The sequence below is a fragment of the Falco cherrug genome, chromosome 4, assembly GCF_023634085.1.
Source record: "Falco cherrug isolate bFalChe1 chromosome 4, bFalChe1.pri, whole genome shotgun sequence".
Lineage (NCBI taxonomy): Eukaryota > Metazoa > Chordata > Aves > Falconiformes > Falconidae > Falco > Falco cherrug.
Window position 1 is genome coordinate 48,442,631 of NC_073700.1, and position 22,399 is coordinate 48,465,029.

General features: G+C 48.5%; 1 protein-coding gene and 1 long non-coding RNA gene across 2 annotated transcripts; one reads left to right on the forward strand and one right to left on the reverse strand.

Moving 5' to 3' along the window:
• The first annotated feature begins 902 nt into the window (after positions 1-902).
• On the forward strand, positions 903-10,724 carry ACER1 (alkaline ceramidase 1). Its single transcript, XM_005434375.1, has 6 exons — positions 903-995; positions 7,105-7,219; positions 7,589-7,727; positions 8,897-9,034; positions 9,605-9,742; positions 10,556-10,724. The coding sequence occupies exons 1-6, from the start codon at positions 903-905 to the stop codon at positions 10,722-10,724; spliced, it is 792 nt and encodes a 263-aa protein (XP_005434432.1).
• Positions 10,725-17,754: 7,030 nt separating this feature from the next.
• Positions 17,755-21,373, reverse strand: LOC114014520 (uncharacterized). Its single transcript, XR_003558045.2, has 3 exons — positions 21,145-21,373; positions 18,062-18,223; positions 17,755-17,939 (listed from the first exon to the last, which is right to left on the reverse strand). It is a non-coding gene; the product is annotated as an uncharacterized LOC114014520 (long non-coding RNA).
• Between the last annotated feature and the right edge of the window lie 1,026 nt (positions 21,374-22,399).

A 22,399-nucleotide genomic window follows, 5' to 3' on the forward strand; every position in this document is an offset into this window, starting at 1 on the left:
CAAATGAATAAAAGAGAGCTGAGAAATGATGCTCACACTGAGTATAGCAAAGTCTTTAGCATGGGGAAGAAAACCAAGCAAAAGGTTAGATTTTTTTGTTTAGCCTCCCACCTGTAACTGCAGCTCCTGCCACTACCAGAGGCCAGGCTGGGGGACCTGGCAGTGGAGAGCCCACTCAAGGTGTGAAGCTCTGATGCCTTTCACTGGGAAACCAGGACAGAGATTGCATGGGAGCACATTCAAAGTGAAATCACTGCCACTGAAGAGACACCTCCCAGTGCCTTTGCTCTGTGCCCCCAGGACTCCGGTAATACCCAGGGTCTGTGCTGGTGCTCCAGGGCTGAGCTTGCAGAAAGCAAGCTCCAGCCCTCAGGAAGATGCTGAGAAACAACTAAGGAGAACAGAGCCAATGAGCAATTAACCCTGTAGAGTTGTCCACTCCCAGAAGGTAGCTCACAGCCTACAAAGTACAGGGAAGTCCTCTTGGCAGAAAGACCTGAGTCATAAAGAAAGTGAAGAGAAGGGAGAAGACACTGTGACAGGGACAGGGCTGAAATGGGGAAGCATCGTGTGGCGCCAACAACCTCTGATGAGAGATGTTAATGCCATGGATGAGATTGTGGAGTTCGAGAACATTTCCTAGGGTGATTTGCCACTCCTGCATCGTGGTGAGAGAGGAGGAAATATTCTGCAATATGATGCATGCTGGGAAGAGGATGCGTCTTTTGTAGCAGGGTAAGGATGCGGTGCTTGAGCAGACTTGGTGCAACGTGGGTGTGCATGTGCGCAGGAGGCAGGCAGGCAGAGTGTGCTTTTCCACTTTCCCTTTGGCTGTGCAGCACACTCCTTGCCCACGTGCAAAACTAACCCACTCCTCTCCCTTTTGCAAAGGTGGCCCAACGATGCCGAGCATATTTTCCTACCAAAGTGCTGAAGTCGACTGGTGTGAAGGCAACTTTGAGCGCTCGACGGTCATTGCAGAGTACTACAACACCGTGAGTGCGGGTGCATCCAAGGGCTGGCTGGGGCACAAAGGCAGCCGTCTCCGGGCACCCAGGAGCTGCTTTTGGGAGAAAAAGACGGGACAACCTTTTCTTTCCTCCTACTCACTCCTTTGAACTTCCTGGTGTTGGAGGGTGCTGGTATGGGGAATGTTTTCTGACTTCAGGTAAATCATGGGACTTTTATTGCTTACAACAGCCAGTTGCTCAGAAAACAAGCTGGGGTCAGGGGTACTTCTGGCTTGTGTGGAGCTGAGTTCCCAGTGAGAAAACCCTGGCAGTGCTCCTTCGCCCAGATTTGTGAGATCCTGTTATACCAGTCCTGCAGCTCTCCTGCCAATTGGGGTAAGTCCCACACAGGGCTTATATATTCCAGCTAAATGTACAGGAGTGGCAAAATGAGACACAGCACTTGCATGAACCGTGTTGGGCAGGTTGGGAATCTGGAACTCAGCACAGAGGGAAGCTGATGCATAAGCCAGTTTCACCTCCTATGATCCTTTATAATTCAGGCTCCATCCAGTGCCAGGCCCTTGAATGCAGCCTTCCGGCTTAAGCGTGGCTAGAAGCATCCACATCTGTTTGCAGAGGCCTCGGTACACAACCGCTCTCTGCAAGCGTGTCCTTCTACCTCAGTGCAATTACAGGCTAGCAAGGATGTGAGGCATGTGGATTTACAACCTTCCAAAGGCCTTGTTTACAACTTTTAGCAATTACTGCCTAACCCTAGAAGTTCTTGTTCTCATGGAAATGTCTCTTCCTCTTTTTAAAAAGCATTTCCTGCTTTTAATAAATTGCCTAGAATAACAATAATTCCCTCCCCTCAGTCCAGCAGCTCCCCAGCAATAATTGCCCAGCTCGGGTCTCAGAGGAGGGATGCTCGGGCTGTGTATAGTCACTTCTCCTTGAGGCAGTTAAGAAACAAAGATCTGCCGGTCCAGGCCAAATCCTGCTTCCCTCTGGCACCCAACTGAATGTGTTGTGTTGTTGCTTGTTTACTGGCACTGCATCCCTGTCGGATGGGCTCAGAGCTGCAGAGGAAGGCACAGCTAGCAAGGAGATACAGAAATCACTTATATCAGTGTTTCAAATGCAGCTGGGGATGCCAAAGGTCTCTGTGTTTTGGAGTGTCACTGGCAACACTGGAGAGGGGCTGATTTCCACAAAGAGCGGGAAGTCTGAGAGCTACGTTTTTAATCGGAATTCATACTGGGAGATAAATCTGCCTCACCTCCTAGTTTAGTACATAAGCAGCATTTTTAAAATGTGTCTTTGGAGCTGAGACCCCGTTTTCACAAGGATCCTGATTTACACCCAGACTGTCAAAGTGGCTGAGGTTCCTTTTAACACACCAAGAAGTACCTCAGGAGCTCTCCAAAAGCATTTGTGTGTCTAACTTCTCTGCAGCACACTGCTAGACACCAGTTGGTGTGGCCAGATGCATAACTATCTTTCTTAGAACCCAAAGCCCTTTTCAATTTCCATTAAGAAAAAACTTATTTATTTTAGTAAGTTAGCTTAGGTGCCAAGGTCGTTTTGTGGCACAGGTTTCTAGATTATGTAGCTATTCCTGAAAACCTTACCCAGGTGTCTAGTTCTGGACTGAGGTCCCTACTAGCCACAGCCTTCTCCTATGTTTCCATACTACGCCACTGGGCTTGTCGGGATGAATTTTCACTGGGTAGGACTCAGACACAGCCCTCCTCTAGGACAGGAAAACTGCTCCAATTCATGTTTCCACACAGATGTGAGCCACTGCAATACTGAGGAACACAGAGATGTGGGCAGAGCAAACCCTGCAGGACTTTTCCCAGTGATTAAACTAGCCCTTGTTCCTCCCTATATGTGAACACAGGGCACCTCTTTCCCAGCAAAGAAAGCGCTTTTTTTTGGTCCCTGCACTGAACTCCTTCTTGCCAAACTAATTTTTACCAGTCCATGGAGCTCAGCAGAGTGCCCATGTAGGTGGAGGGTACCACTTCTGCAGTTTCTGCCTTAAGATGCGATTCCCATTTCGAGAGAGCAGCAGAGATCAGGCTCCTTGTGATGTGCCCTACAGGGGGGACTCTAGAAAACTGACCGGACTGAGATCCCTACCTATCCCTGCTGGCTGGCAGCATGTTGTGGATGCAGCTGGGGATCAGGACACTATCTTGGATGTGTTCCTAACAGCCTGGACCTCATCCTCTTCTCTCCTCCATTCATTTGTTCCCTATATTCAGCTTCTTCCCTGTGGCAAGCTTTATGGGCTTTATCTCACTGGCCTGCCCTGAGATAATTATATCAATATTGACTTCAGCATCAGTTTGCCAGTTTTAGACTAGCTGGGAATCCAGCCAGCTCCTACCCAAGACTCCTACACCAGTAAATCAGCAGGGCTTCCTAATGGTGCATCCTTTCAGTGTCTTCTTTGCAACGCTGCCGGGGGCTCAAGCAAGGTAGCTTTGTGCCAGCAGCAGCAATGTGCTGCTGAGAATTACTCTGTGCCAGCCACACTCTCTCTCAGGTCTGCTTGGGTTTGATGCTTTTTATTAGAAATAAGCACCAAGGGTATGAGCAAAGAATGTAAACAGTATCTTTAAGTACCTAATAATACATGGTGGTTTGTGATTGGAGGCAGTTCAGCAGCAAAGCACTAACTATTTATAGTGACTCAGTGACCCAGAAATTTATTGTCTTCTGGCTGTTCGTAGAAGAACAGTACTGTGCTACATGAGGGTCATCAGTCAGGGACTTGTCTTTCTACCCTCATTTCTTTCCTGAAATGGCTGATCCAGGATGCTGGTAATGACACCCAGATCCCCAGCAGTCTCGCTGGCAAAGCAGCAGGAGCTCTGACACTGCCGTATATCCAGAGCTTGTGGATGTTTCATCGATTGGTGGAGATATGCCCGGCTGCAGGTGCAGATTACCTAGATATGCCCAGAGAAGCACTCAGAGTGCGCCAGAGCCGTGGTGTGCACCCTGGTCCTCCACACCCCAGCCCTCTGCACGGGCTCACTAACCCTGCAGCATCACAGAGGCATTGTTCTCTTGTCTGCCCAGAAAGTCGCATGCAGGAGGATGGCAGCTCCTTGCCCAGCACTCTGCAGGCACTAAACAAACAGCTGTTTCCTGCCCCAAAGCACTGCCAGGACATTGTGATGGCAGGACAAACAGCCTCATCTTCTGCTACGCAGCTCTGGCTATTAGGAACTTGCTATACAGGTCTGGAGAGCCTCTGAGGTATTCACTGCTGTCTTTGGCCCTGTGGGCTCTTCTGTCAGCTAAAGCTGGTTCGCTGGCCTAAGTGAATGAACACACTCCCATGAGTCTTGCAGAAATCTCCTTTCACTGCAGAAAACGCCTGTCTTGAGTAAGGACCAGCACATGCCTTGGCTGCTGTTGCACTGTTGCCATGCTCACAGAGCCAGGCAGAGCTCTGCAAACCAGCATCTCCTGCCCCAATCTGTATCCAAGGCTTGTTCTCACCCTGTCATGGATGGAGATGCAAACAGATTCTCTGCAGGTCTTTCCTTTCATCTTAGGCTGCAAAGCGCCAAGTTGCAGAAGCCCTGGGGCCTTTCTGATGATCCTACTAATGCACCAAGATTAAAGCCATGTCACTGATCCCAGTCTCAGTTTTCTCCTAGTGAAAGAAGCAGATGTCAGTACAGGCCTAAGCTTGGTTTAGTCAACTGGAGAAATAACTCACACTTGTTAGGAAGTGGGACATTGCTATGAGCTCACACTGTGGAAAACCATAGGGCTGAGTCACTGACACAGGTCAGATCACACCTTGGCTCCATCACCTCTTTTCTCCCTGGATCCTGGGCAGAAAGAGCTCATGCCTCCTGGGCCAGTACAACCCAGCTAGGTAGAAGCCATGCTGGGGACACACAGCATGAGCAGAGACTCTGGAAAAACTTCCTAATGGGAGTACTGGGAGCAAACCCCTCCTAACCACATTTGAGATGGAGCTCACCCCATCCTAGCGGAAAGATATAAGGCAGCACTTACAAATCAGGCCTTGGATCTGACGAGTGGTGAAGACCCCTGATCTGTCCCCCACAGATGCAGTTTTGTAGCAGTCCTCCCCTAAGCTCTGAGTTTGGCTGCTCTGCAAGGAATCACTTTCTTTTTGACCATATTGGAACAGTTCCCCTGATTATCCCTCCCCTCTGATATCTGATCTTGCACATCTCACGCTGAATTAATGAAGTGATAACATTGCTATCATGTAATTAATGGCACTGTTGCAATGCCCACTGCAGCAGGGATTCAGACCTCTCTATACGCAATCTCAAACTCCCGGGTTTCCTCACACTGACGTGCATGCTGGCACTTGCATACTGCTGCCCTTTCTGCAAGCATTTTCTCTCTTCTTGCTATCCCTGCTTGTCTTCCTAAAGCCTCTTCAACCATTTCACAGGAAAAGAAATGTTTGCAACACAGTTGTTACTTTAACACATGGTTTGGTTTCTTGATCATTTCTGAACGGTTTGACCTCAAGTGTGCAAGTGGGAGCAGCACTTCTCTTTTCATAGCTGGAATGGGAATAGGCCTGGATTTGGCTCTAAGCACATGTAGAAAACCAATACATTTGGCCTGAGAGCTGCTGTTAATGGGAGCATCAACTTGTTTCGTAAAAGCCTTAGTGAAATTCAAGATTAATCTCCAGGTGTTAAAGGGAATAGAGACCTTACATTAAGTGTGAATTATGTTTCTCTCTGAAATATGAGAGGGTGTGTTTCATGTATATGACAACATCCCTGTGATTTGCAGCCCTGTTACCATAAACTTAGATCCCATGGGGCATCACAAGCCGAGCGTCAATTTTGCAGTTTACTTGGTGCATGTAAGGGCTGCTGAGGGGTAAGACTCCAGCTGTGGATGTCAGGTTCCAGGCGTGGGGTCTAGATCAGAATCTAGCTGGAAGATGAAAGGAAAAGGATTGTCAGGGTGAGATAAAAGTCTCCTGGTGGCTTGCCAAATGGCACTTTAGCAGATGGCTCTTCCCTGCTGTCCCCCAAAGAGCTGTCTGGCAGGTAAAACATAGCACAACAGTCCCAAACTTTCATAAGCAAGAAAGATTTTCCCTGCAGAGGCTGTGCTTCCCTGTGATACCCCTTTACTGAATTGCAAAATCAGGTGAAAAAGCCAGGATTATTTCAAACTTCATTCCCCCATAGCTGCAGGGTGGAATGGGCCTGATCCAGCAGAAAGGTCCAGGCTTTGGGCACTTGCTGCTGTTCCCCAGGTCCCAGATTTTGCCCATCAGCACCTACTGTTCCCCAAAGCACCGGCACCTTCAACCAGTCTAGGCAGCAGCAGCAGGCTGAGCCCCAGTACCATCCCCTTGTTCCCAGACAAATAGAACTCTGTCAATGAAGCAGTTTTGCAGAGAAATTAGGGCAGAATAATATCACTGCATTAATTTGCTAGGTATGTTTAAAGGAGGTTTATGACTTCACGTAATTACTAGTACCCAGAATACCTCTCCCACGAGGCCAGGTGGCTTCGCACATGACACTACAGGATGCCACCTCAACCCTGCCTGTTCCCACTTACCAACGTCCTGCTTGCTGTGCTGCCCTCCACCACACCTGCTCCCAGCTAAGGATGGTTTTCCTGACTGTGGTTTGCTGTGGTGGCCTAGCTCCTCACACCCACCCAGCCCCTCGCCGGGGGCAGGCTGCTGGCTGAAAGGGGCAGAAGCCATTCAAGGAGTTTCTGGCGGGTCTGGGTTGACAGGAGAGGGGGATTGCTGAAAACAGAAGAGCTTTGGCAGCTTGCTTGAAGACACTGGACAGCTGAAGATAAACAGTCACCCAAAAGGGGCACACCGGCTTATCCTGGGCTTGCTGGCCCCAGAGGTGCCTGCAGGAAGAGCACAGGTGTCTGCAGCCATTGCTGTCACAGCAATAGCTGTCCTCCCAGTTCCAGCCTTGCTTCTCCAGAAACGCCTCTGCCCTCTCCCTGTGCCAAGAGTAGTACCGGCTTCCACACAACGCTTTCCACTAGAGATCAGTATCCTCTTCACACATGGAGACACGGAGGCACATGGTGGGATGAGACTTGCCCAAGAATATGCAATAAGCTGAATGTGCCTCTTCTTTTTCAGATCAGCAATGTAAGCTTCTTTGTCCTTTCTCCTGCCCTGCTCTACCTGAACCGGCAGTACTGTCAGCAGCGCACCTTGCCCATGTATGTCGTCTCTGGCATGCTCTTCTGCGTAGGTGGGTGCCAAGGTTGTGAGAAGACCAGACAAGTTGCCAGAATACCAGACTGCTCATTCATGATACCTTTGGAGGTATCTTAGCAGCTAAAGCACAGGGGCCAGCTGGGGTGGGACACCAAACAGCCATGTCTGTCTAAAGCCCTGCAGCTCCTGGGTCCTGCTGGCTGTGGATGCACAGCTTCCAGCCAGTAAATCCCCATGGCGCTGTGTGGACTGACTGACACAGGCCTCCGTTAACACCAAGGCCCATGCCTCTGCTCTTCAGGAATGGTGTGTCTTCAGGAATGGCCCCCAAGAACTTCCCAGGCCAGATGGGTTTGTGTGAGGATGAAGCTTTGCTGATACAAGCTATCCTTGCTCCTTGTAGGTATCTTCTCCATGTACTTTCACATGACACTGAGCTATGTGGGACAACTTTTGGATGAGCTGTCCATCCTCTGGACACTGGCTGTGGCATATTCCTTTTGGTACCCAAGGGTTTACTTCCCCAGGTGCATCAAGACCAGGTATGACTCAGAGGGACACAGGGTTGCAGGCTTTCAGGGGAGGGATGGGACATTGACATCGATGTGTGCGACCCACAGACCCACCCCAGCCCGCAGCCAGCTCCCCTCCCCTGCAAGGGGTCAGCATTGAGGTTACTGCAGTTTGCTTTGGGACCAGACCCTCTATCACTCAGTGGTGGATGTGCTGACAGAGGAAGAGTAAGAAACGCTCCCACAGGGAAGGGCTGTGCTGGGCTCCTGTCAGCTGGAGCTGTTTGTCTTTGAGAAGCTGCAGAGGAAACTTTGCGTGGAGAATTTCAAAATCAATTAGGAAATTAAATGTTCCTGAGCACTGACATTCAATTATGCATGCTGTCAGAATTTATAGCATCCCCTGCCATCCACAGAGAGCTCTCCCTGAAGGCTGACGGGGCTTCCCATAGGATAAACTGGTCCAAGTTAACACGCCCTATTTTAAAGGTTGTTTGCAGGAGGGCTGCCTGGAGCTCAGCAGAAAGAATGGGAATACTGGGTGAGCATGGATCAGCAGAAACAGGAACCCAGCAGGGCTTTGCTCAAAGGATGGTCCCATCCTGGCAGGCTTGCTGGAGCCCTCTGAGCCAGCCCCGGAGAAGCCTTGCAAAGGCCTGCTCCAAGTCTGCTCTTCCCATGCCTAAGAGGAGGTCACCAGGAGTTCACTGTGGAGACACGGTTGGGGGAGAGGGGAAGGGACTTGGGAAGGGATTTGCATGTGAAAGGCCCCTCTGAGCCCTATTGTTGTTCAGTCAGCCCAAATCTGCATGTTTGCATGGTTCAAGCCCCTGCCCCACACTGCTGGGACTCCTGCTTTGCAGCCCTTCCCTAAGCAAAGCTCCCGATGCCTTCGGTTCTGCCTTCGGTTCTCAGTGTGCGTCTCTGGCATCACCATGAAAATGCACAAGGTACCTTCTGGGCTGTGTCCCCTCTCAGTCAGGGACTAACTGGGGGCTTTGGGCAAAGCACCGATATAAACAGATACCTCAGCCTTCCTGCCAGGACTGCTGCAGAGGCAGAGGTCAGCCATGTGCAAACAGATTGGAGGTGCTGGAGAAGGGTTTCCTCTCCCGGGCAATGAGCAGGAGCTCTCCCATCCTTATCCTTCCATACTGTGAACCTTGGGGGCACTGACACTCACTCCCAACTCCCTTTAGGAAGCATTTTCTCTGGCTGAGTGCTGTCACCACTGTGATCAGTACCTTGATGTCCTTCATCAAACCGGCCTTCAATGCCTACGCACTCAACTGCATCGCCTTCCACCTGCTGTACCTGACGTGGCGTGAGCTGAAAAAGTAAGGAGAGAGCTGAGAGGGGTTATCTGCAGGTCCATTGCATGCTCCTGGCAGGCTCACGTGTGTCAGTGACTGGGCAAAACAGTGAATTGAGCCCAAGTCTTCATCAGCCACACATTGGATTATCAGCTCTGCAAAGAATTGGGGCAGCCTAGGAAGGACCAGGAAGAGGCATAGGCAGGACTGTGGGCAGTGGGGTACAAGGCGACAATCTGGACCAGGTGCCACACAGAATGGAGACAATCCAAGTGTATCTTCTCCTCCCCAGCTACCACCTATGGCAGCTCCTTCCCCTTTGTGGGGATTTAGGAACCAGAGTGGGGTTGGAAGAACCCACCAGAATCTGGGGAGAAAGACAGGAATGCCTTGGCATCTCCTAGCATTATCCTCACCACAGAAAGTCAGAAACTCTCTCTACAGAGCCATACTTCTTCAGTTATTGTGGTCTGATGACTAGTCTCCAGAAGAAACTGCCCTGTTGCATTAGCATTTGCAGACAGGAACCAGCCCTCTTTAAAATTCACTTTTCTTCCAACATGATTGCTTCCTCTTCCTCACTGTGTCTTCCAGGTGCAATGACAAAAGGGTTCATCGGATGGCCACAGTCATGGTTGTGTGGTGGGTACTGGCCATCAGCAGCTGGATAAGCGACAGATGGCTCTGCGGGCTCTGGCAGGCAATCGACTTCCCCTACTTCCACAGCTTCTGGTAAGGGCTCCAGTATAAGGGCAGGAATCCCAGCCCAAACGTTTCAGGGGCTGAAGGGCCATAGCTATGGAGAAGTGGCAGCTGGGATGAGATACCCAACCAGGGAGCAGCCACATCTCTGCTCAACCCTCTCGCCCTTTCTTCTGTCATTGATGCTGCTCCTCAGCCTGGCCCCAGCCCAGGGATTTGGCCCTAATCACTGCTTAATATCCCTTACCTCCTATGTACTAGCCAAACAGTGTTTTGCAAGTGAAATTGTTCTAGAAGTCCCTCCAGGTAAGCAGCTTGCTTTCAAAGAGCTGCATCTGCTCCCAGGAAGCTGCATGAAGTGCAGTGTTCTTTGAGTTATTTTAATAGCCAGACTGAAAGACACTGATTTGCTTGGGTGCTTTCAGTGCCTGGCCAAGCATGGCTGCAAGTGCTGCACACAGCAGCATTCTCAGATTCATCCTCACAAATCACTGGGGTGACAGGGACGGATACCCAGCACTGCTGAGCTGGGCCAGGCAAGGTGGAGAATGGGTGGGCTGGTTTGGGGCTGAAGTCCCCTGCACCACCCCATCCCCTCTGCACAAAGAGTTGCTCCTGCCCCAGCTCACAGAGCAACTCTAGGGTTTCCCCATAGGTACAAAGCTTGCAGAACCCACGCTCCCTGCAGCCCTCATGCATGACAGGACTGGGACCTTTGCCTGCCATTGCCGTAACCCCTGGCTCTAGCCTCACGGTGACAATGCCAGCCGCACACCACTACAAGGTGCAGGAGCAGGTGGAGTTATCCATGTCCAACACGTGTCTTTCTGGTTTCCTTGCTAGGCATGTGCTGATAGCCATGTCCCTCCTATACTGCTGCCCACTGGTCATCTACTTCGATGTCAGCTACGAGATGCCATCATTCAAGCCAAAGCTTGGATATTGGCCCAGCGACTCTTGGCCTGTTGTGGTGCCTTACGTTGCCCTGGAGGAACCCCACAAGCAGTGCTAGAGCCGGTTGCTGGTTGCCGTCAGGCATCCCTTGGGCATGGGGTGCGTGATGCACACGTGTGCGCCTGCATGGGGAACACCTCAGTTGTGCGCCTGTTCCTTGGACAAGGGCAATGTGGCTAGCGGATGGGGCAGGGAGCAGCTGAGGCCTCGTGATGCTGGGCATGAAGCAGGGTGGGAGCCCACAGGTGCCTCGAAAGACTCTGCCCAGACTGGTGTCCAGGGAGCTGAAGATCTCCTCCTCCAGCAGATCCGCACTGAGAAGGGGAGGGAGATGGTGCTTCTTCTGTGTCTTCTGCATTAGTCAGGCAGCAGCACCCTTTGCTGACATGGGCACAGCCGAGAACACAGAAGCTAAACTGGTGACAGTTGGGTTTTTTGGGGCTGCTCGAAGTATTATTATTATTAATAGATGTATTTATTTATTGATGTATTTGGTCTTGCTCAGGAGAGCTATGCATTAAAGCTGTGGTCACTGACTTGCACTGAGCCCCTTTCTTTCCCCTGACTGCACCATGTCTCCTGTTATCTGTTAGTCACTCCCCCAGACAGGGTGGCCAAAGCGCTCTCTGACCTAGGAAGAGCTGTTTATAAAGAGAAATCCTCCAGGGTGACAGCCCAAAAGAGGCTGTGCTGGCCCAGGTCCTGGGGTGCTGTGCCCCATGCTCTACCCTTTCAACCCCCAACTGCCCTTGTTCCTCCCCAGTCTCCAATGGTCATGTGTAACTTGGAGACTCCTCTGCCTGCTGAGGGCTGGCTGGTGGCAGAGCACGAGTTAAGGAGCCAGTACATTAGACAAACTTGTTGGTACCTTTCAAGAAGCAAGAGAACATGTAAAGCCTCAGAGAAAGACCACTGCTGTGCCACAAGTACAAAGCGACGCTTTCCAGGTTCTTCCCATAGTGTAAGAGTGAAGAAGGTGCTCCCACAGCCACAGGACACACTCGTGTTCTCTGAGCCTTGCTGCATGACAGTGACGAGTTGAACCATGTTGTGGGTCTGGGTCCTCGCACAATCAGCGGGGGCTGTCCCTGGAGAGCACTGAGAAGCTGGCGGAGTCGCTGATACTGGCTCACTTCAACACAGCCAGAACAAGGCAACATCACTTCAGGGACCACAGGCTTTTTGGGCCGCTGTGAGTAAAGCAAAAGCAAAAGCACTCTGGGTGTAACTGAGGTAGAAGGTGCTGTGCAGCATGCCACCCAGTGCCTGTGCCGGGGCTGCTGCTGTCTCGTGGGTCCCTCTGCAATGGTCCCCAAAGCCACTAGATGGCAAATTTGGCTCAGTAACCCCGAGCAATTTTTCATCTTGGGGAAAGGGATGCCTTGCTCAAGGACTGAACCCCCAGGCCTGGTCCCTCTTGCCCTTTCCATCACCCAGCACGGGGTCAGAGACCTCTCCTCCAGCACAGCCACCGATAAAACACCTGCACAAGGTGCAGGACAAGGGAGAATTGGAGCTCCAGCCTTTATATGGCCTTGCCTCTCCATGCTGGTGCCCATCTCCTCCTCTGTTTGCCTCTTTGTCTTCCTGCATGCCATCACTCTTGCCTCATCACCCCATCTCCCTTTCACTGACCCTCCCCGTTTTACTCCTTGCTCTCCCCCCGCCTCACCCCTTCCCCAGCCCATCACATTCTTCTACAGCCTATTAATAACTTCTGGGCAATTGCACCGGGTCCCCGCTGGGCTCGGCCCCTCCGTCGTGGCTGCCCTGCGCAGCCACTGAGCGCGCCAGCAGCAAGTTCAAAAGTGCAGCGGGGCTTTCACAGCCCCTCTCCCCGTCAGGGGGTGGAGGAGGCCGCTCGCAAAGAAAGGCTGCGTTGCCAGGGAGCCTGGCACAGGAAAAGGGGGTCACCTTCACCTCCGACAGGACCGCCAGAGATGGACAGGCGCCAGCAGCCCTGCAGGCCAGAGATGCTGAGAGCCACGAAGGGATGGAGGCTGGGGCGTGGGCAAGGAGGGCTAATTGGCCGTCTCTGGCCATGGAGCTGGTGTGATGCTCAGCAGAGAAACCCAGCGGCAAAATCCCCCGTGCAGTATGGTAATAAGGGAGGTGTCCCGGGCGCTGCTGCCTTGAGAACAATGTTGCTGCAGTTGAGTGACTGTAACAGGGCCTGATGACAGCCGGGGCCACGTTAAAAATGCCTATTCAAGCAGATCAAGACATTGAGAGGCCTCGTGGGGATCTGAAACCCTCAGGGATTTCTGGATGAAGCCAGAAGCTGAATCCTCAGCCCTGGGAACCTGGGGGGGGGGGGGGGCGGGGGGGGAGAAAGAGAGAAAAGAAAAGAAACCCACAAAGCAGCTTTAAAAGGACTGCAGCGCCTGAGGCAGGGCCTCCTGCTCCAAGCAGGGCTGTAGCCTGAGAAAGCCAAGCAACCCTGACACCAGTGTGTGACTGTGGTCTGGCCGTCCCCAGGGCTGCATGGGTTTATCTGAGGCTGGGGATGCTCTGTCCTTCCTGTCAGGGAGCCATGGCTCTGGCTTGTGGGGTGCAGAACTGACTTCCCACAAAAACGAAGGGGGCTGTCAAAGGGATGGGTCAGGGCATTTTTGCCTTGAGCTGAAAGGGGTCCTGCAGGGATGACCAGCATGCTGGACAGAGAAAGTTAGGAGCCCTCAGAGGGCAAAAAGCAACAGTGGCCCCTTCTCAACCCCCCCAGGCCATGGGGAGTCCTGATGGTACCTTCTGCACCAGGACCCTTGGCTGTGTGAGCGCCTCTCTGGGTGTAACCACCCAGCTCGCTCAGCACAGGAACACAGGAAAACAGGCAGGGCAGGAAGAGCTGCAAACCCGCATACTCAGGGATCTGAGTTAGGACTGGTCAAAATTAAACCTTTCCGTATTTTTGCCAGATGAGTCTTAACCCGGATCATTTCCCTGATTTGGTTCCCCATGTGGCTGCCTGAACCACAAAAAAAGAGGCAAGAGAAGGAGCAGGAATGAGGAAAAGGATAGAGGCTGCTCCTTTCAACTGATGCCAGATTAAAGAGGTTGTGAAACAGCAGCATCAATTGAGTCTATTTGGTGCAATTGCAACACAAATTAAATAATAATGTTGATAACGCACCAGTTCTGCAGAATCAAGGACTAACACTTACCTGTTCTGCTGCACCGAATTGCCTCCTGCTGTTATAGATTTACACTGCAGGGTTTGGCTCGCAGACTGGAAACTTTTTGAGGCAGAGTGATTTATCTGTAAAAGACATTGCACATTCATGGACCTGCATAAATAATGCAAAAGTAATTAATAATAACCCAGTCTCTGCTCTTAACAATGCCAGGAGAAGAAACTGCTTCACTGGAGTGTCTCTTATGCCTTTTGCAAAAGATCTTTATTTGTTAACTGTCTCAAGGAGTAGGAAGATAATAGTTTTGAAACACGGAATGGATGTCACTAGGTCCTGGGATTTTATTGCCAGCCTGGCAATCTTTACGATTGATTTAAAGAACCCTCTGCTGGAGTCATGTTAAAACAACATTGATTCAGCTTTGATTTTTTTTTTTAGTTTTAATCTCCTAGGTCTGCAGTCAAAAGTTTGAAACCATGAACTCAAAGGGCTGAGAAACCCAGGAAGGAAAGAAATAAGCTCCAAGAATTATTAATTCTGAAAGTCTTGTCCTTTCAACTCTAAGTGCTACTTTTGAGGTTCGCCACAGGATTTCCAACCCAGGGGCTGGCAGTTCTGTTATACCCACCTCACAACTGCTAGGAAACATGTTTAATTTTTTTTTTCCCACTGTTTTACCTACATCCTTGCTATCCCCTTTACATTTAAGACAAAACTAGCCATAGGGACATAAAAAAATGCCATGATTTTCCAGATATTGATGGCTGTTCTGGACAGATGAAAGCATCAGGTCCTGATCAGCTGAAAGTCGTATTTTAGCAAATACTCTGTGTCACCATGTTTGCATGGTCTTGAGATCCTCTGCCCATGTCCTTCTGTATTAGCTCACATGGTGGCTGCACACATAATCGGCGTGGGTTTGACCAGTGATCATAGAGGAGGTGTGTGTAGAAGTGCTTCTCAGTAAGGAGAAGCACAGCCATTACATGGCCAAATAAACCAGTTGACAAAAATGTTCTTTAAACAAAAGATCAAATGATCTCTTCAGCTGTTTCTCTAAAACCCCATGATTTGGTTCCACTTAGTAAGACATTCTCACTGCTGTTTTCCAAAGAAAAACAAGCAGTTCACATTTATCTGACAAAGTGGTTCAAATAACTTCAATTCTCTAGTAATGGCTGCTATCAAAATACCTAAAATGGAAGGATTAATTTTTCTGTGCCTTCACATTGCAGCTCAAAACATGGTTTCAATTAGGACTGTTGTCCACTTTCCTTTATTCACTTTCTATGAACGTTCAGTCACTTGGGTCCTGATTCATGAGCCCACTTTAAGCACATGTTTTTTTATAAATGTAAAACTGAATAGGGTTTTTCTGAAATGGCACACTTAGTTTCACTGTCAAAAATATTTAACAAAAGGCAAAGATTTATCCCAAATGCAGAAGTATTCACCAAAAGCAACACTCAGTTGTGCATCGGGTTATAAAATTCGCAATCTGCAATCGATGCTGCATTTATTTAGATAGGCCTTCCATAAGAGACCAGCTGTCTCGGTTCACTAAAATGCTAAAGCATATGTTTAATTTTAAGAATATGAATAATTCCATTGATATCAATGGCACTTACTTACACTTAAGAATATATTTTGCTGGGCTGGAGCCAGAAATAGTGCCATGTAATGCCAATAAAGTGCAAACTGCAATATTTCTGTAAATGCTTTCTGGGACCAATTTAAAAATTAATCAATGAAGAACTGTAATGTGAAAATGCAAAAATTAATGTATGTGAGATTTTGCTGTTTACTATCCTAATATTGCCAAGTATTAACATTCACCAGAGCACTGCCAAGTGAAATCAAAACCAAATCTGTGAAATAGAGCAAAAATGGCAACAAGTTGAATTTGTTATTCATCATGAATCATCCTATCAGACTTAAAGATTTACTCACGTAACACTGAGTAACATTTACCATCCTTACAGAAAGGCATACACCTAGATTAAAGACAGGGTCTGATCCCATTTGTACCATCTCCAATGCACATTAACTCTGTTCAGCCCAAAGAGCAAGTCCAGTTTGAGGTGATGCTTGAAAGGGAGAACAGGATCTGCTCTGTAGCAGCAGAACAAAGATGACTTATAATGATCCAAATATCATAGAGCAAAGTGTCACTGAAAATGTGATTTTACTCTCCTGCTTACTGTACCTTAACTTCTACAAAACTCTATGAATTGCTCTGTTATGAGGAATGGATAAAAATTTCCAGGCACCAAACAATTCAGCTATTTGTATTTGTTCTCATCGTGAGTCCAACAGTACCAATGTTGCCAGCGACCTACACAGACCAGGGACATAGCCCTTATTTCCCTGTGATGGTATCATCATACAAACAGCTCCATATGCAAATGATTGCTGTTTTCAAGCTGTTCCTGAGTGACCTTATACACTGCCCATACGGTACACTAATATGTTTTCCACATATATCAGATGTTTCATGACACATTTCACGCATATATTTAAAATAGATTTCATAGCATATAAAAATGCAGAGGCAATGGAAGAAACATTCTGCATCTGCAATGTTTACATAATGCATTTCAAAGTTGCATGAAATGTGCCCAAATTGATTGTATTCTTCATCTATCTAAAATATTGATGGCATATAAAATATATGTGTAATGGATTCACTCATGAGCATGTATTACATGCCTTATTTTGATGCCTGAGTAACAAAGGGAAAGAATTTGTTACAGCTCTGCCTCTGCAGTGTAGCTACAGACACAATTCTCAGTTCTCCCTGTGGTGGTCAGAATGGTATTTGTCGCATGTGTGTATTGCTTTATATTCCAACCTGACGCCCTTGAAATGGCACTGGCTGAGCCTTTATGCAACAAAATCAAGCTCCGAGGCATCTGAGACATGCCATGCTGCTAAGATATGACTTTGCTGCAATCAGGTGCACTATTGTCTCACAGGTAGCGATATCAGCGATAATGATTAAGTTTCAATGGGATAAATTTCAAACGGTAGGGCCAGCCAAATTCCCTGAGTCACAGATAAGTTTGCATAGCCCACACTGCAGTGTGGAGGATTATCTGAACTGCTATCATACCTGAGCTAGCTAGATTAGAGGTGGTTTGCATACATTTACATATGTGGCAATCCCCACCTCCAGTTGCTGTGTAGACAGGTGAAAGCTCATTTCATACCATTCCAGCAAAACTAAGCTGTTTTGCTGGAATCTGTCATGAGAGCAGCTGACCCAGAATCCACAAAAATCAGAAATTCATACTGATTTGAATGTTACAGTCTCTGAAGCACTGCTTCACCAGCTCTGGGATGTCTCACAACCTGCTCTGAGGACAGAGAGGATCAAACCACCAGGCTGGGTAGGTATCTGCTGATGTTGGAAATGGCCAGTTGCTCTAAAACCCACCAAACTGACTTACTGGGGTTGGAAATAGCAGGAAGACCAGTCCTGAGAGGAAAAGGCACTACACCTTGTGAGCCAGAGCTCAGGATGCTCAGAAACATGGCAAGCATGAGTGTGTGGCCACTGGACTACTACATTAAAGCCCTAGGAAACACCTTGGGAGAGGTTATATCTGACAGTATATTTGTCTGGGATAGTAATTTCTACCTGCTTTTTGGACTCATCAATCCAGAAAACAATTCAGAAAACAATTCAGAACAGGCTTTTGAGTGCTGGTCAGACTCCCCTACTGATCTCCTCCTGTCATGTCCTATTTTTCAAGCTATTTTTTCCCCCGTCTGGTATTTTTCAGTGGACTAACGGTTATCCTGTCTAGGGTGACAGTCACCAGTCAGAAGGTGGCCTCTCTCTGAGCATGCAGATGAGCACCTTTCAATGACTTTGGCATCAAGCAAAAGAAGCCCCATGCAAAGCAGACACAAATTTCACCAGTGAATTTCACTCCCTCCTATTGTACTGTGATTGTGTTTGCTTCAATGGGCACATAAGATGCCTGGGCCCATCTTCTCCAGCCTGCACTTCTACCAGCAGCTCGTATTCAGTGCTGGGCAAATCCAGCTTGTGCAATGCTCTCCGTGGCAGGTCCAGCCGGCTGGCAGGTTTGGCACAGCACAGACCATTACATCACTTGGCCAAACTTGACCCCTGTCTGTAGAGTACAAGAGAAAGGTACCATCATCCGACGGCTGCTCAATAGCCAGGCAAAATGAATTGATAGGTGTCAATTCAGCCTGCAGTGGACCAGTAGCTACATTATAATGCCAACCTCACCTTTGGTGTTAATGAGGCCCCTTCATTAACAGCCTTGAGCAGAGGGGTCAGAGACTGAATAGAGACAGACTCCTTTCTCACCCAGAAAGCTGGTCCTTCTCATTCAGAATTGAAGCACGTTGGCGGGGCAGTTTGAGGACGCTTGCGCTGCCCATCTTGCATCTGCAAGGGACATGACGTATTTGTGACTATTCATCTGGCTCTTTTCACCAGCACTAAATACACAGAAAGAATAAAATAAATTGTCATTGTGTTCCCACTTACTAAGAAAATTTTCCCTCTTCCTTCTGGTTTGCAGGGTTATTGTACATTAAAAGCCTTTTGCATTTTTCAGTAGCTGTAGTACGCTATAATTTAGATTTTCCTCAGGCACAAAAGAACTTAGATAAGCTAAACTGTATTACAGTGTGGGGTTTTTTTTCTACTAAGTCCTTCATTAATAAGGGAACTAAAGAATTTCCAAGCTGTCTCTAATTTTTCCCAGATGCAGCTAGTAGTTGCTAGGAGTATCTTTTTGGCAATCAGAGTTTTTGGCCATTAACAATCTGGACTTTCGCTATACTTCCCTGGTGTTAAATATGTGTTGTGAATACTGTAGTGTGGAGCATGAACTGGAGAAGGAGAGGAAGGCAGAGAACAGGCAAAAGAGAATCATTTTTAGAAGAATAAATATTGCTGGGATTAACAGCTGATTCAAATGAACATGCTTCCCTGCAGGGATCCCAATGCTGATTAGCAAACCAGGAGCCCTGCTACACCAGAACAAGCATTGCTGCCGAACTCACGGCTTCTCTCACTGTCACTACCTGTGCTGTTTTCTCCCTGGCAGCCAACACAAACAAGCCCTGCAGTGAGCCTGTGCCATGAACTAAAGACAACAAAGGCCACCAACAGCTGTATGCAAACCAAAGCAACACCCAGCACCTCTCGGTGCCACCAGAGAAACCGAATCCTCTCTTGACTTCAGGTTTAAGCTGTATTCTGAGGCTGTACATAAGGACATGACACCGTTGTTGGCAAAGCCACGGTAAGTACAGGATCTGCCCCTTATTACCTAGAATATCGTTTGTTCTTTGTTTTAACTGCAGGTATGTTCACCTTGGAAATGCCACAGAGTACTTGGCTCATTGGACGTGCTTCACAGAAGTAGGTGAAGACCGCTATAATCCCTTTGCAGCTGATAAGAGAAGGTGGTGCTGACTTACGTCCTGGAGAGAACTTGGGGGTCTTTCCACTCAGTCATGCTGCACATGGACACAAAGTGGAGGCACGTATTCTCTCAGAGAAACCCTGCTCAAATGCAGGGTTTGTGCCTTAATCTCTGAGTCTCTGGGACTATTACAAGATCCTGATTTTTCTACACTGCCTGACTCTTTAAGTGCTGGAGACAGCCTTGCTTCTTGGCTGGCTGGTGTCCAAGCCACTCAAAGCAGAGACTGACCACAGAAGCTGTGGTCTTCAGTTCAAGAGCGGAAACAAGGAAGATGCAACTAAATTAGTAATGAGAAAATAATAATGCATGGCAAAAAATAGTGAAAGAAACTTGTTTCTCCAAGGATAAGGAGGGCAAGCCGCAAACATACAGACGTGCACATATAAATTGACGATAGAGCCTTACAGCTGATGTACAGTCAACCATCCCGACGAGCGATGCCCACAGGACAGTACTTTTGCTGCAAACTGAGAGAAGTTGCTTGGAGGCTGGTGATTTGGGTATCATGGGTTGCATGGAAATTGGGATTGTCTTAGGGGGCTGCCAGGGGGGGTAAGGGTCTGTGTGTGTTTGGGGTGTGTGGTGTCAGTGTTGTGTTCCTGCAGAGAAGGGGAGCCAAGGAAGAGGGAGGAGAGGTGCCTGGAGGAGCACTTCTGACATCTCTCCCAGGTGGTGTCTGTGGACACCCGAGCATGGGCTGCACTGTCCCATCTCATACACGACATGACTTTTCCCACCAAAGAAGTAGGATGCAGCTCTTCTCAAACACTCCGGTTGTTGCCTCCTTCACTCACGCTCCCCAAGAACAGCCAGGTTTGGCCTCTAAAGCAGCCACGGATGGTGTGGTCCAGCAGGAAAAAGAAAGGATGTGTTCCACCTTCCCAGGACTATAGATTAGCCTGTGCTGGGGGAAACACCCCAGAAATCTTTCCTATCACTGCGTTTACCTGGCCAAGACCAGGAAAAGTGCAGCACAAAGTCTTCTTTCCACTTTATTTTCCACCATCCCCAACTCCCAGGAGACAGAACCAGTTCTTGGCATAGTCCCCTACCGTGGGCCAAGCCAGATTAAACACACACCTTTCAGTCCAAGACAAGGATCTTTGAAGCAAGACTCTGGAAAGAAAAATAAAAAAGTCCAAACAAAAATTAGGGAGAGCTGTCATGGATGATTTGCATATTTGAATATGCAAATAAGACCTGTTTCTTATCCATTGGCACTGGCCCTACTGTAGATGGCAGCAACACAGCAGATCTCTGCCAGCATACAGTGCCACAAAGAAAGACGCTAATTGGATTTGCAGACGCTTATTGCAAAACCCAGAAGTTGCTGGAATAGATATAAAGAAACAGGAGCTCAGCCCACGGCTGCCTTGGGTGCGAAGGCACTCAGCTGACAGCTCGTTAGCTTGAGATGTCCCTGCAAAATTAGAAGTTTGGAGGAGCCTGAATGACTGCTGGCTACACCTTCCCCAGCACTACCCAGCACCTGAAACCCCCAACGCACTCTTACAGAGCCTGGCAAATTTTCTACCCTTGGCTGTGATTGTTTTTTTTGCAGGGTGGGGAGCTTGAAAAGAAAAACAGGGGTAAGCTTGATCAGTCATTGGGCTGGAAACTGTTCAGAGCTGGGAACAGCTAGAGGAGCAAAGGCTGGTTATAGGAATTTCTCTGCTTGAGTATTCTCGCAGTTGAATGTAAAAAGCTACCCCAGCACATTTTAAACGAATCCACTTGCACTTCACGTCCCAGCACAGAGCCGTGGGGTGCTGGCTTGGAGCAGGCATCAATATAATGTGCTTTCTCTGAATGGGGCATCCCAACTTCTTCAGTCTAATGCAGTTTAATGACCATGTACTAGACTGCTTACCTGAGGTGCTGTGCAAGCTCAGGCGCCTGCTCTGGGTTTCCCATCCTTGACTTGGAAGTGTCAAAGTCCTTGTTCAGATCTCACCCCAGGTCACAGCTGAAAGCTGGAGGAGCAACTTGGGTCCAAACTAGCAGAAGTAAACACAGGCGTGCTGTGGAGGGAGGGCAGTCCCAGTCCTGCACTGGTAGAGCATGGAAACAACCATTAACACCAGGTGAGGCAAAAATAAAGGCGCAGAAAACTTGTCACCGATGGGAATTAAAATAAAAAGCAAATTCTGATGTTATTTCAGAGGATGTTACAGACAATTTTTCAGGAAAGGGAAAAGTTCAGGGTCTTGCGCGTCTGAGCAACATCTCTTGCACAAGGAGGAAATGCAACAGAGCAAGAGTGGAGTCAAACTTGGGAAAAGAGACATTTCCAGAAAAGATTCAGGCCTGGGAGCATGTACCGACCATCGACTGTGATGAGGCTATGAGTGAATAGCTAGGACTGGAGTTAGAAAATAAAAGATTTAGATCTAAGAGTCGCATGCATGGGAATAATGTCCACAATTAAAGATATCAATGAGAACTCCCAAAGAAAGAGGCCCTGCCTCAATGGAGAAGAAAAGAGACTGTCCGAGGAGATGTCTCTTGGGACTGCATCAGACAGAAACATGGAAAATTAAAACTGGAGCACTTAAAAGAATCCAAATCAGGCTCTTTTTTGTTGTTGTTGTTGCCAACTGAAGCGATTAAGCATTTTGCTTTACTAATATCCTCTATCAGGTTGATGAGGTAAACTGGCTCTTTAGAATGATTTGGGAACCGATTAATCCTTGCCTGTGGCTATCAGTTAGCAACACACACGTTATTGGCTAACACGCATTTTTCTTCTGCCTTACAGAGATCAACAAACTATTTCAAACAAGAAAGTTGCGCGAAGAAAAAAATTCTGCCTTGCACCTAAAAGAAAATTTGCTCAGAAACAGTCACAAATCGCACTTGTAAAGACAGTCCCGCGTTAATTTAAGGCTCACAAAATCGAGCGCAATAACTTGTCATTTAGAGCCCGAAGAAAAGGTAAACAAAACCCACTTTTCAGATGCAAATTGTCACGCTCCGAGTCAGCAGCGGTGCTGAGAAAACCGCGTTTGCAGGGCGGGCGGCTTTTAATGCTGCCTCCGCCGCAGCCAGCAGCTCCTTTCTCAGCCAGGACAGTGACCTCCGGGCTCGTCACCCAGCTGAGCCTGCGGCTGATAGCCACCGCTTCA